This window comes from Ursus maritimus, unplaced genomic scaffold (genome assembly GCF_017311325.1).
Source record: "Ursus maritimus isolate PB19 unplaced genomic scaffold, ASM1731132v1 scaffold_3, whole genome shotgun sequence".
In the NCBI taxonomy this organism is placed as follows: domain Eukaryota; kingdom Metazoa; phylum Chordata; class Mammalia; order Carnivora; family Ursidae; genus Ursus; species Ursus maritimus.
In genome coordinates, this window is record NW_024425563.1 from 85,970,307 (window position 1) to 85,982,671 (window position 12,365).

General features: G+C 50.8%; 1 protein-coding gene across 1 annotated transcript in view; it reads left to right on the top strand.

Moving 5' to 3' along the window:
- The window catches only part of CDHR3 (cadherin related family member 3), a 49,638-nt gene extending 38,273 nt beyond the window's left edge, over positions 1 to 11,365 (top strand). The window contains exons 13-18 of the mRNA XM_008703544.2: positions 1,151 to 1,401; positions 3,231 to 3,412; positions 5,485 to 5,498; positions 6,900 to 6,931; positions 8,684 to 8,732; positions 10,404 to 11,365. Of these exons, the coding sequence (XP_008701766.2) occupies positions 1,151 to 1,401; positions 3,231 to 3,412; positions 5,485 to 5,498; positions 6,900 to 6,931; positions 8,684 to 8,732; positions 10,404 to 10,705 (830 nt within the window). The 3' untranslated portion in view covers positions 10,706 to 11,365. The remainder of the gene's footprint in view (positions 1 to 1,150; positions 1,402 to 3,230; positions 3,413 to 5,484; positions 5,499 to 6,899; positions 6,932 to 8,683; positions 8,733 to 10,403) is intronic.
- The last annotated feature ends 1,000 nt before the right edge of the window (positions 11,366 to 12,365 follow it).

The following is a 12,365-nucleotide window of genomic DNA, read 5'->3' on the forward strand; positions in this document are numbered from 1 at the left end:
TGGGGCCAGAGATTGAAACCCAAACAAGCAGAGCAATTCCATGTGAAAGAGTGAAAATCTATCCGGGCTGCCCGCTGAGCCCTGGCGGAGCGGGAACTCCAGCGCTAGGGAGCCTCGCGAGCAGGCTGTGTCACAAACCCAGGGGCAGAGACTGCCTCCAAACAGCAGTTGCCGAGATGGAAATAATCCATACTGAGAACCCTCAGGCCTTTACGGAGCTCTTCGCTGCTAAGGGAGTAGAAATTACATCATCTCCTGCTCCATTTACTGGTTTGCCGTTGGTAATGAGTTTGGAGCCACCAGAGAACTGAGCAAGGGCTGCTTGGGTGGCAGCCTTTCTGCCCCGGGCACTCTAAGCTGTGAGCCTTGAGCCCCAACCAAGCCGTGGGGGAGGCGGGTACAGGGTGGATGCAGGAGGACCTGGGACTGCGATCCCGGCCAAGCCAGGAGGTACCACCGGGGTGGCCACCAGGGGGGCCAGCCAGGTTCCACCAAAGGCAACGGAGTGCATTTGGCCTTTGGCTGGAGAGGCGGCCTTTCTATCCTCTTCCAGCCCACCCGCTGGTCTGAGTGTGAGTTACCCTCTGTTTTCAAACAAATGCTGTCCAGGAGGGTGGGCTGGAGAGGCTGCCCCGGGGATTATTAAATCTCTGGCTGATGCCCAGAAAGATGGCAGCCATTCTCCTGGGACGGGCGCTGCTGTTCTTTTCTACCTCATTCTTGTTACAGCCACACTGTTTGTGAGCAAGAGTTCTTCTTATTTTCTTTTTGAAGATTTTATTTATGTATTTGAGAGACAGCATGAGCAGGGGGAGAGGCAGAGGGAGAGGGAGAAGCAGACTCCCCATGGAGCAGGGAGCCTGACGCGGGGCTCCATCCCAGGAGCCCAGGATCATGACCTGAGCTGAAGGCAGACGCTTGACCGACTGAGCCACCCAGGTGTCCCACAAGAGTTCTTCTGTGCCCATGAGATCTCTGGTGTAGTTATGGCCCATATCATATCACTGACCTGGCTCTGGTGTGTCAGAAACACAGCTGATACCTGAGGCATGGATGTTGGAGGAAATGATGGAATACAGTTTTCTTCTAAACCCTTATCTCATTCTCTTTTCTTTCTTTTCCCCCAATCCTTGTATCAAATCACATTTAGGCAACATCAACAGTCATTTCACCTTCTCTCCCAACGCTGGGTCCAACATTACAAGCCTGCTCCTCGCGACACGCTTCGACTATGCCGGTGGGCTTGACAAGATCTGGGACTACAAACTACTTGTCTACATAACTGATGACAACTTGCTGTCTGGCAGGAAGAAAGCTCAGGCTCACGTTGAAACAGGGACGGTGACACTGAGTATTAGAGTCATTCCTCACCCCACCACAATTGTCACCACAACCCCCAGGGTAAGGGCTTTGGGACCTGGTCTCCCCAGATACCTCCCTTGTGATGTACATCGATGGAGCCCCTTAACCCAGGAGAAATATGGGATGGGCTGAAAAGAGTTGAGGGGTTAGGATGTTGCCAGGAAAGCTGACTAGGGGCTGGACTGAAGTAGTCACTGGGTGGTAGACAAAGGTCTGAGTGAGACCTTGGATTTGGGGAACCACGAACTTTTCCTATGCTGCTAAAGAAGAATGTGCATTTCTGCACCGACTTGTGACAGGTCAGGTACTGAGCACATATGGTGCTCGTGGCACAGGAGCCAACCTGGACATGGGGCCAGCAGCTACCTTTACAACCCCCTTAGGAGCCTTTGCAAGTCAATGTCCATAAAGGCAGGTAGCTGCTTTTATGCTCTTCTCCACTTCTTTTGAAGAATCCCTATGCATCACTCTGTACCCTACTTCCTACCCCCAATCCAAAAAATTCACTGGTTCCATCTACAAATATTGATTGAATACCTATAATATGCCAAGCTCTTTGGTGAACAAGCCAAAAATGATCTCTGCTGTCGTGGAGCTTCTAGCAGGTCAGTGGTCCCCAGACCATCAGCAACCACATCACCTGGAAACCTGTTAGAAATGCAAATTCATAGGCTCACCCCAGAATATTGAAGTTGTGATGACCATGACCTCTAGGGAAAGATATTGGAACCCGGAGTCCCCAGCCATATCCCCAGAACTACTGGCTCAGAAGCTCTGGGAGTGGGACCCAGCAATCTGTGTTTTTAATAAGCCAGCAAGGGGATTCTGATGTGCTCTAAAGTTGGAGAGCTGCTGATCTAGAGAGCGAGACAGATGACAGGTATCTAAATTCACGCATTAACTGCAGATCGTAGTAGATAGTAAGAAGCAAACAAGCAAGTGCCCTAATCAGACCAGGGTGATGAAGGAAGGACGAGGCTTGGAGTCTGTCAATGGGATTATCTTCCCTTGGAGGGACTGGCTTATATTTGTGCTCTTTTGTCCCCTTCCTTCCTGCTCCTAAGGAAAGTTGTGCCCTTAGTAGGCAGCCCCACACGTGCAGTGAGCTGGAGGAGAAGTCACCAGAACCTTAGCTACCTGTGACAGGTGGTCAAATTTTGCTTGTCAGAGTCCTACCACGCGCTGGTGGGTGCTCATCTCCCGTGTGCTGGAGTCAATATTACCCCAATGAACAGAGGCACAAGATAATCTTAAGAGGCTTTCTGTTGTGGTAGGAGCCAGTAGGCTCCCTTGAGTAAGGAGCTGCCACCCTTCTAGGGCTTACATGACCCGACGGTGACATCTCCGGCCCCTGAATCTCCATACCTTGTTTGGTATCTGTCTCCCTCTCTAGGAAGCAAACGCCAAGCTTGAGGTTCCACGGCGCTATCAGCCCTGTGTGATCTGGCAGAGTCGCTTGTAGCCAGGGAGCACTGCACAGCCTACAAAGTGTTAAAAAGAACAACTTTCGTGGCACATGCCTTCCCAGTGAGAGACAATGGCTATATTCGTCCCAGGGTTATGCCATGATTTGGCAGGGAAAAAAGCCAATGGGATTTTTAGTGTTTGGGAAGGGGAAGAAAGAGAGTAAAAATAGGCCTGGAGTTGCTTTTCAGTTCCCTAAATTTTCTGGGTTTTGATCTCCTGGGTGCTTGGAAAGACTATAAATAAGGTGATGGGTTGAAGCAGCAAGAAATGTGAGCACATGGCTGCCCCGGTGTACAAAGCAAGAACAAAGAGCAGAACCAACACTTGACCTGAGAGAGTGCTGATGTCAAAAATGGCTCCCAAACCACCCTCCACTCACCTGCCCCCCTCTGTCATTCAAGCCCAGGGTCATCTACCAGGTCCTAAGAAAGAACATTTACTCTCCATCAGCGTGGTATGTGCCTTTTGTCATCACTTTGGGCTCCATATTGCTTCTGGGCCTCCTGGTGTCCCTGTTTGTCCTGTTGGCCAAAGCCATCCACAGACACTGTCTCCACAAGACTGGGAAGCACCAGAAACTTCCGTAAGTTGTCAGTGGGCTGGGCCCTTTCCATCACTTCCTTTAGGACATCGTTTCCAGTGATGTCAGGAGAGGGAATGAAAGGAATTAGGATTTCTCTCCAGTGTAGAGAGGGAGCCTGGAGTGAAGGAAGGAGAAGTGGGTGGGGGGAAGGAATCCCAGCTCCCCTCAGTCCTGGTACCCTCTTCATCACCTGCTGGGCCAGGAAATGGCTCCTTTGGTTTTCCCGGGCACCTGCCCTGTCCTTGATACATTCCCTATGAAACTGGGGCTTCATCCTCCGGTGACCCTGCCCTAGATAAAAGCTTCAGGAAAAAAAAGCCTGGTTGTGAGCAGTGATAGAATATGCTGTGCTGGTATTTGTAGAATATTTAAAGGATGGGGTGGAATTAGAGGAAGCACAGAAAACTGATAAGGGAATTAAGCTTTTGGCTCCAGTGACTCACTGGGCTTTTGTGTGACTAAATCATCATTGTTCTTTTGCATGTGACCCCAATCTCTCACTCTCCAGGGCTGGAAGCAGAAGCCTGTTTCCCCTCCCTCCAGTTCCCTCCTGCTCACTCACGTGCCTCTCACCATGTACTCCGTGGAGTGTCTTTTACTGGCTGAAGTGAGACACCAGAGTGAAATGGAGAGAGCGCTTCATTGTTCCAAGCTTCCCCAAGACCCAGTTTCTTGAGTCTCAGAGGCTCCCACCATGACAGCATGATGGTTCTGAGCCTGGGCTTTGGAGAGAGACAAGGCCTGGTTCGGATCTGGGCTCACCGTGTTCTATACGGCCTTAGACAGGTGGCGACCTCTGGGAATGTCAATTCCTTATTTGAAAAGTAAACAATCAAATGAGCAAAGGCAAAGCAAGCACTTAGCACTGTTCCCCATGTTGAGTCAACCCTTCATATAGGGCTTGTTGAGTCTTGTTGCATTATTTTTTGTGGCTGAGTCCTAGTGAGCTCAGAATTCTAGATTCCAAGCTTAGCTCTATGCTCAAGTATCTTGGGATGTTGGAACCTGAGTTTTGGCACCACGAGGGAGTGACGAGACTTCATATACCTTTTAAAGGTATTCTGAAGATGAACTAGTACTGTCAAATAATTTAAAATCGATGGATGAAGAAAGCCTGTACAAAAGTAGAAGGCATTAGCATAAGGATGTGCATTGCATTTTGCCATATTTATCGGGGAAGTTTGTTGCTATTGGCAACCTTGACTTCAAGGTAAGAAATCCTCGAGCATCTGCTGAAATTAAAAGAGGCATTTTTGTTTGGGCTCTACTCACAAATGGATTTGGAAGAAAAAATTGGCTCCAATAGAGTGACGCTTAAGCTTGTAGGGATGGTGGTGCTCCGTAATGGGGTTTAGAAGTCCGTAAAGGAAGGCATCCACTAGACACTGCAGCCGCCTAGCCCTTTATGGTTCAGTGCACCTTGAACCCGACTGCCTTAACTTACAGCCTAAATATTAACCATTTCCAACATGGTTGACTTAAAAAAGAAAAACTAGCCATTAATACAGACTCAGGCCTGGCCTCTCTGGAAATTAGGTGTACCATATGGCAGCCAACGTTTGCCCAACCGCAAAGAATAAAATTAGAGTCACAGAATTACGGAACCCAAGGTTATCATGGGAAGGGGCTTGGCCTCCAAGTCCAGGTCTTCCTGTTAAAGGAAAACTGGGTTTCACTGCCAGCCCTTGAAGCTTCCTGCTCTGAGCCAAGCCTTCTGCTCAAGCTGACTACTGGGGAGAAAGAGGAGGCAGGAAGAATTGCCAGGCCCGCTGGTCATGCCCTCACCTGTGCTGTCAGAGAAAATACATTCCCTCAAGTTCTCTAAGGCAACAGTTTCAAACTTAGCACACTCCCAGAACCTCTTTAGTCCCACACCAACAGTGATGGAGCTGCTCCGTTTGGAGCAGGGGTGGGAGCCCAGCCTTCATTTTAGTCCCCATGCGTGGCCCCTCTTTTAATCAATCCCTGAATCCCAAGGAACACAGTTGACCAAAGGCCCTAAGTTATCGTGTGTGAACCAGAGCAGAACACTCTCAGGTTAATTCCTGTCCTTCTCTTGTTTTTCCCCATAGGGTGAAGAAAGGAGGTATGTACCATGCCTGTCCCCTTTGTTTGTGGCTGTTGTGGTTGGGTTTTGCTTGCTCTCTTGTACTAAATAAAAGGGTTCCAACTCAGCAGAGAATCAGGGTGCAGTTCTGTCTCGGTGTGTTTCCAGTCGCGGCTTCTGCGGCTAAAATGACGCAGAGGTCAGCTGTAGCCGGAGAAAGAGAAGGGCAGCGCAGGGCACATGGCGCCATTAGGGCGCTCGGATCTCTCCTCTGAGTCCTGCCTGTTCCCTACCCAGACTTGCCTCCAGCTGGCTGAACTGAGGCACCTAGAGGTCTGCTCCCCGCCAAGGGCGCCAGGAGGGAAGAACTCCCCATGAGAGAAACACAGACAGTATCTACTTTCTGTGGCACGTGGAGGGGTGGGACTGCTCCCGAGGACAGCTGAGGCTCTGTATTGGACAGATGCCTCTTTTGCAAGAACAAATGACACTTTATTCTCAGATTGTAATGGATTTGATCATTTTCACAAGTTATTTGGGTCAGGCGAGTCGGAAAGGGGGGCGGGGTGCAGTCAGATGGGTGGGGAGAGCTGGGGCACTGGTGAGTTGAGCAAGTTTCCATCTGAATAACAATGCCAAGCCCAAGGGGACGTCAGCACCCACCCTGAAAGTTGCTGCCTCGAGGGGAAGACAGGCTATGGGGAGAGACAGGACAGAGAATTGGAAAGTGTGTTTAAGATTTTATTTATTTATTTGAGAGAGAGACAGCATGAGAGGGGGTAGGGTCAGAGGGAGAAGCAGACTCCGCACTGAGCAGGGAGCCTGATGTGGGACTCAATCCTAGGACTCCAGGATCATGACCTGAGCAAAAGGCAGTTGCTTAACTGACTGAGCTACCCAGCACCCAAAAAAGATTGCTTTAATCACTCAATCCATAGCCATGTGAGTCTGACATGCACAAGGCACTAAGCGGGGTTAGAAATTTGATTATAATGGTTATTGATCATATCAAGTGAAATGATTCTAATGAGGTCTTCACAGACGGTCACCCACCCTAGTTACTTTTTAAAAAGGGCATAGGGAATGGATGCAAAGAAAATGGCACATTACAAACAAAGGTATCAACTGGATCTTTCTTATCTTTCAGTAAAAAGCTAATTTCCCAGGTCCAGTAATAGCAATAAATTGGGAAAAGAGTAACACTTAAAAAAACTTCTGTATATTATTATTATGTGTGTGCATGTACGTGTGTGTGTGTGTGTGTATTTTTCTGAGAAGGTAGAAAACTGTCAATAAACATTTCTACAGAGAGAGAATTCTTGTTGTGTCAGCAATACTAAGTTCAAAGCCTGTTTAAGAGAAATCCCATCGCGGAGGTAGGATTTTAAGGTCAATTTGGTGTCCAAGGAGCTTCACTTCTATCTGTTCTGTTCCCTGCAGAAATGAAGACTACAAAGACAGAGGTTTTGGTGGTAAGTGTGGTGGCCGCGGGGCATGTGGCTTGGGTGGCGTGTGGTGGGCCTATCCCGTCCCCTCTCAGGCAGACCCTGCCACAGCCTCATGGGAGTGTTTATCATTCAGGGAGATGCTTGCATTTGGCCACTGGAACAGATTGCTGTGTGACGAGCTCCTGATAGAATTTGTTCCCTCCACTGAACATGTCTGCTGATATATTTGCAGAAGAAGTGGATTTCATAAATATTGAATAGTGGCGTTTATTATCTACACTAGGTCTCTAGGAGAGTGGGTTGGAGGGAGAAGGGCTTAAAGACCAGAACTCGAGCCTCAGCTTTCGGTGGGACTTATTTTTTCTTTGCTGTTTCACAACCTTGCAGAGAAGCGAGGAAGACAGGTCACCTCTTGGGCCAGGGGTGGGCTCTGCACACTTGGCAGACTCCCTCAGCCTCTTTGAGCCTTAGATTCCTCATCTGTAAAATGGGAGTAAGAACACCTGCCCTGGGGTCGCAGGTGGGGAACTACCTTGAGAACTGTTAAGAGTCACACAGATGCCAAGTGTAACAAGATAGCTGGAGAGTCTCCCCGCCGCCCCCCTTATCTCCTTTTTTTTCTTTACTGCACCTGATCTGCCTCCTGGGAAGTGACAGAACTTGAAGGTGACCCCTCCCCATCTCCCTCACCCCCTGATAGTAAGAGTCTGTGATGATCCAAGACCCACCAATCGGGGGAATGATATGCACAATGACGAACACAAGGCCGGGCTCCAGAACTTCTGCTTCAGGTCCGTCACCTAAGTGCTTATCCAGACGGGCCTGTCTACACTCAGGAGGAAGAGGGGATCTCTTATCTCCTTAGTCGTAGTGTCTAAGGCAAGAACCCCCCGTGATGCCACTCAGAGAGCACCTCAGAAGTATGTACTATTAAATTAATCAATTAAATAAGTAAATCCCCATGACCATGAAAAGCGCAGCTGCTGAGCTGTTGGAATGGATAAAACCCATCTGGTCTCCATTTCCTCTGTCGTGGGAGTTGGGGAGCCGTGGGCCAGTGCGTAGACGATGGCTGGTGTGATGTGAACCGGTGCCGGAGGGACCCCCTAGACTCCAAACACTATCCTCATCAGCGAGCTAAAGAAGGGCACCTCTGGAGGGCACCTTGTGAGACAGGGGGTGTTCCTTGGGGACAGAGCTCAGGTCCCGGAGGGTGGCACAGAGAGCAGGGGAAGGAGGGGAGGCGGAGCACAGGACGTAGGGAAGGCAGGCCAGGCCCAGATGCGACCCTGTGTTGGCCTAGGCGAGGGGACACAGCCAGAGCCCATGGGTGGGAACACGTGAGTGCCACTCTCTGCCTGCCTTGCCCACCGGCCTGACAGGGGGTCTCAGCCAAGGTCGTGTGGCATTTCTGCTCTTCTTTCTGTGCGGCTTACACAGCATTCACTCGGGATGCTTTCCTGCCTCCCAAGCTGGGTTAGCTGTCCTCCTGGCCCTCCTGCGGCCCCCGAGCACGCCAGCATCGCTCGGTCCACCTTACCACTCTATGCCGTGCACCTGTTGGCGGGGCTCTCACTGCCTGCAGGCTTTGTGCAGGCAGCCCCCGTGCCTGCCGTGCTCCCTGCCATGCCCCCAGCATCTAGCACGGTGCCTAGCGAGTAGACAAGGGTCAAGAAGGCCCTGGGTAAGGAACGCAGCCCGTTGTGAGGAGGAGAAGCCTGGCCCGTGGCAGGTGTGTCAGGATTGTGCCTGAAGCTGTCTCTTTCCCCCCCTCAGGAAACGATTCACATGAACTCTGTCTTTGACGGAGAAGCCATCGACCCAGGTAATTAAGGGGCAATGCCATCCATCCAAAGGTGTTTTTCCTTTTCCAGGCGGGTAGACTCATAGAGGACCCTATGCCAGGTCCTGCCCTTAACTCAGTTTGTGCCTTCATCTGAATATGTGGCCTGGCCTTTCCTGCCGCTGTCCCGCGGGACGGCACCCCGAGCGGGCAGACGCTCAAGCCTCGGGCCACACGTGAGGCCCCGGCGCGTTTCCACCGAAGGCCTCGGCCCTCGCTAGGCGCCCTTCCTAAATCCCAAGCCGGCTCAGGGGATTGGTGAATCCTGCCTGCTCTTTGGAGCGCAACCTCCCCCCCCGCCGTCCTTTCCGAATGCTGCTCACACCGTCCTGTGGGTAGTGAGCGCGGTGGAGAAATGGCAGGCTTGGCTCCCTTCTTCCCCTCGATCGGGGCCAAGAATTTCTTCTTGGTCGGCGAGATGAACATAAGGTAAAGCTGGCCTCCAGAGCTCCCCTCACCCCCATGAAATCAGCTCCAAATTTAGCTCCTTTACACACATCCCTCCACTTACAAAGGCTCAATTATAGATGTGAATAAAGGGAAGGAAACCAAACTCGGGAGGCAAGTGTGCTGGCTGCCTGCCACCCTCACATGCAATCGACTCGGTCCTTCTCGGAAGGATGGCTCCTCTCCAGGAGAGGCTGCTGCTGCTGCTGGAATTAAATTTCCCTCTATTATTAGGTACTTGTTACCATAATGTGCCCACATTAGCATAAGTGCTGGTGGGATCTTCTGCCGAGAGCCACTCATGCCGCAGGGAAACGGCAGGAGCGGGGCATCGCCTGGGACTCCATCTTCTGGGGCAAAAGCCAGGGAGGACCAAGGCTGTGATCCACATTTATGTGCTTGAGAGAAGGAAACAAGGAAGAAATGAGCCAACTGCGCTAACGGGAACAAACACACCAATTAGTGCTGGCCGCTGACACAGTCAAGATGGCTCCCTCGCGCCGTCTCCACAGAGGCCCGACTCCCTGTCCGCGTCTCCGAATCTCCGCTAACCTAACCGAAATTAAAGTCAGAGTCCTTTCCTCCTTCCTCGGTGACTTTCTTCTTGTGTCTGGGATGCAGGGGGTTTTTAAAACAAGCCCATCAGGGATGCCTGGGTGGCTCCGTCAGTTAAGCGTCTGCCTTCGGCTCAGGTCCTGATCTCAGGGTCGTGGGATCAAATCCCACTTTGGGTTCCCTGCTCAGCGGGAAGTCTGCTTCTCCCCCCACACCACCCCCCAGCTTGGGCTCTCTTGCTCGCTCTCTCTCTCTCAAAAAAATAAATAAAATCTTTAAAAAAAAATCAGAACATAATGGGTAACCCCATTAGAAACTGAACCAAATTTATCCAAAGCCAATATGTAATTCAAGACTTCTGTAGCTTTTTAATCTTGCAACCGAGAGCCTGTCCTAAGCCTTTCTATCCAGGGGGGCATGATATTTGCATGTGATTTGCATGATACCTGTGTGGCCGGAGCCCTGTAGCTCAGAGAAAGGGCAGGCTGGGGAAGATGGTGCCATTCACCAGCCTGCTTCCTCTCTCCATGACTCACCCCTCCTAGGGCCTTTCCTCTTTCCCTGGGGGTAAGAACGGAGCGGGGTGGAGATGGGAGAGGCGAGCATTTGAATTCCCTCATTTATATGGCGATTGTGTATTTTTTCCCCTAGTTACTGGGGCAGTATATGAATTCAACTCAAACACAGGAGCCAGAAAATGGAAAGATCCCTCAACCCAAATGCCAAGATGGAAAGAGCCCGGCCCCCAGAGAGCTGCTCCGAGTAGAGCTGTCACTGGGGAAGGGACCAGGCCACCAAGGAGCACCGGTGAGCAAGACGGGCTGAGCAGCAAAGCGCTGGCTGAGGACACAAGCCCTGGTTCCAGAAACCAGGATGGCAAGCTGGGCACCCCAAAGAGCAGAAACCCAGCCCTCACGAGCTGGGCTCCCCCCAAACCGCACCCAGGAAAGTAACAGGTATCTGGGTGCGGGCCCCACAGTGCAGCACGTGGGAGGGGCCTTGAGTATCCCTGGGACACTGCCTCGCCCTATTCCCTTGAGGGCAGGGGTGGAAGCACCAGGGTGAAAACACGGGCTGAAGGACTTGGAGAGCCAGGGCCCCAAATGGGAGAAGTTTCTCTTGGGTCTCTGTCCTCCGATCAGATGAACCGTTAACTTTTGGATGTGGAATCATGTTTCTTCCTCATGCTGACTGCTGGGAAGCTCCGTAGGAAGTGCTCAGGACTTCCTGATATAAATACTGAGGGCTCCCCTCATAGCGGGTTTCATCCAGATCCCCTGCCCTTAGTGTAGCACCGCTCTGATTTCTTCCCTGATGAACACACTCAAAGCCACACACCTTTGTAAGTCCCCTCAAATCTTTCAAAAGAAGCAGAGCAGTGAAAAAAAAATGGATGAATACATAATGAGTTATTCATCTGGGAAGAAGAAAACACAACGGACACCTTCTTGTATTCTTTTTTCAGGGAGGTATAACTTACATTCTATCAAGTGCACAGATCTAAGCTATTCCACTCATCATAGGCTCCCCTCCGAGGCAGCCACTATTCTGATCTTTATCATCACAGATTAGTTTTTGCCTTTTCTGAATTTCATATAAACACAATCACACAGAAATGTTCTTTTGTGTCTGGCTTTTTTTTTTTAAGATGTAGTTATTCTAGAGAGAGAGAAAGAGGTGGGGAGGGGCAGAGAGAGAGAGAGAATCTCAAGCAGACTCCCCACGGAGCTCAGATCTGGACTCGGGGCTCGATCCCACAACCTTGAGATCATGATGGGCCGAAACCAAGAGTTGATGCTTATCCGACTGAGCCACCTAGGCCCCTCTATGTGTGGCTTCTTTTTCTCAGCAATATGCCTCAGTGTATTTGTCCATTTGCACTTGGGTGGCTGCTTCGGTATTTTACTATTATAAATCCCATCGCTATGAACTTTCTCGTGCAGGTTTTTTGCTGAGCACAAACCCCTGTTTCTTCTGAGCATATTCTTAAGAGTAGAACTGTCAGAGCCATTGGTGGGATCGGCCAAGAATCCCAAAGTTGGTGGCTCTGATGTACAACTCCACCAGCAGTGACGGACAGTTCCAGTTGCTTTACTTCCTTGCCCACACTTGGTGTTGTCAGTCCTTTCCATCTTAGCCATCCTGGTTAAAATTTCTCTTGAAATGAAGTCACTCTTTCTCAAAGCTCAAACAGCACCCACCTTACCACCTCCCTGCCTGTTCCTCCCCTGCCTCCTGCCGCTGGAGGGAACCACAGGACCCAGAGCGGAGATACAGTAGAAAGCGCTAACCAACCAAACAATTGGGACTTTCCCCAGTGGGCGTGAACAGTACGGAAAATAAACGGTAGCATGACGGAGCAGAAAATGGAACTTTCTAGTGTGTGCCTAGCGGAGGCTGAGCGGGTCTTGCTCTAGCTCTATGTCCTGCCCGCCCCCACGCCCCGCCCCCAGCTGCTATGTTCCTAGTCCAGTAACCACAAGAAAGGCCCAGGCGAGAGTCTATTAGAGCAGCAAACCCCCTTCTCGGTTGGGGAGCCAGCTGAGAACTCCCCAGGCCCACAATTCTGCAAATGCAGAACTTTGAGGGAGCAGCTGTGTGTTTATTGTGTGC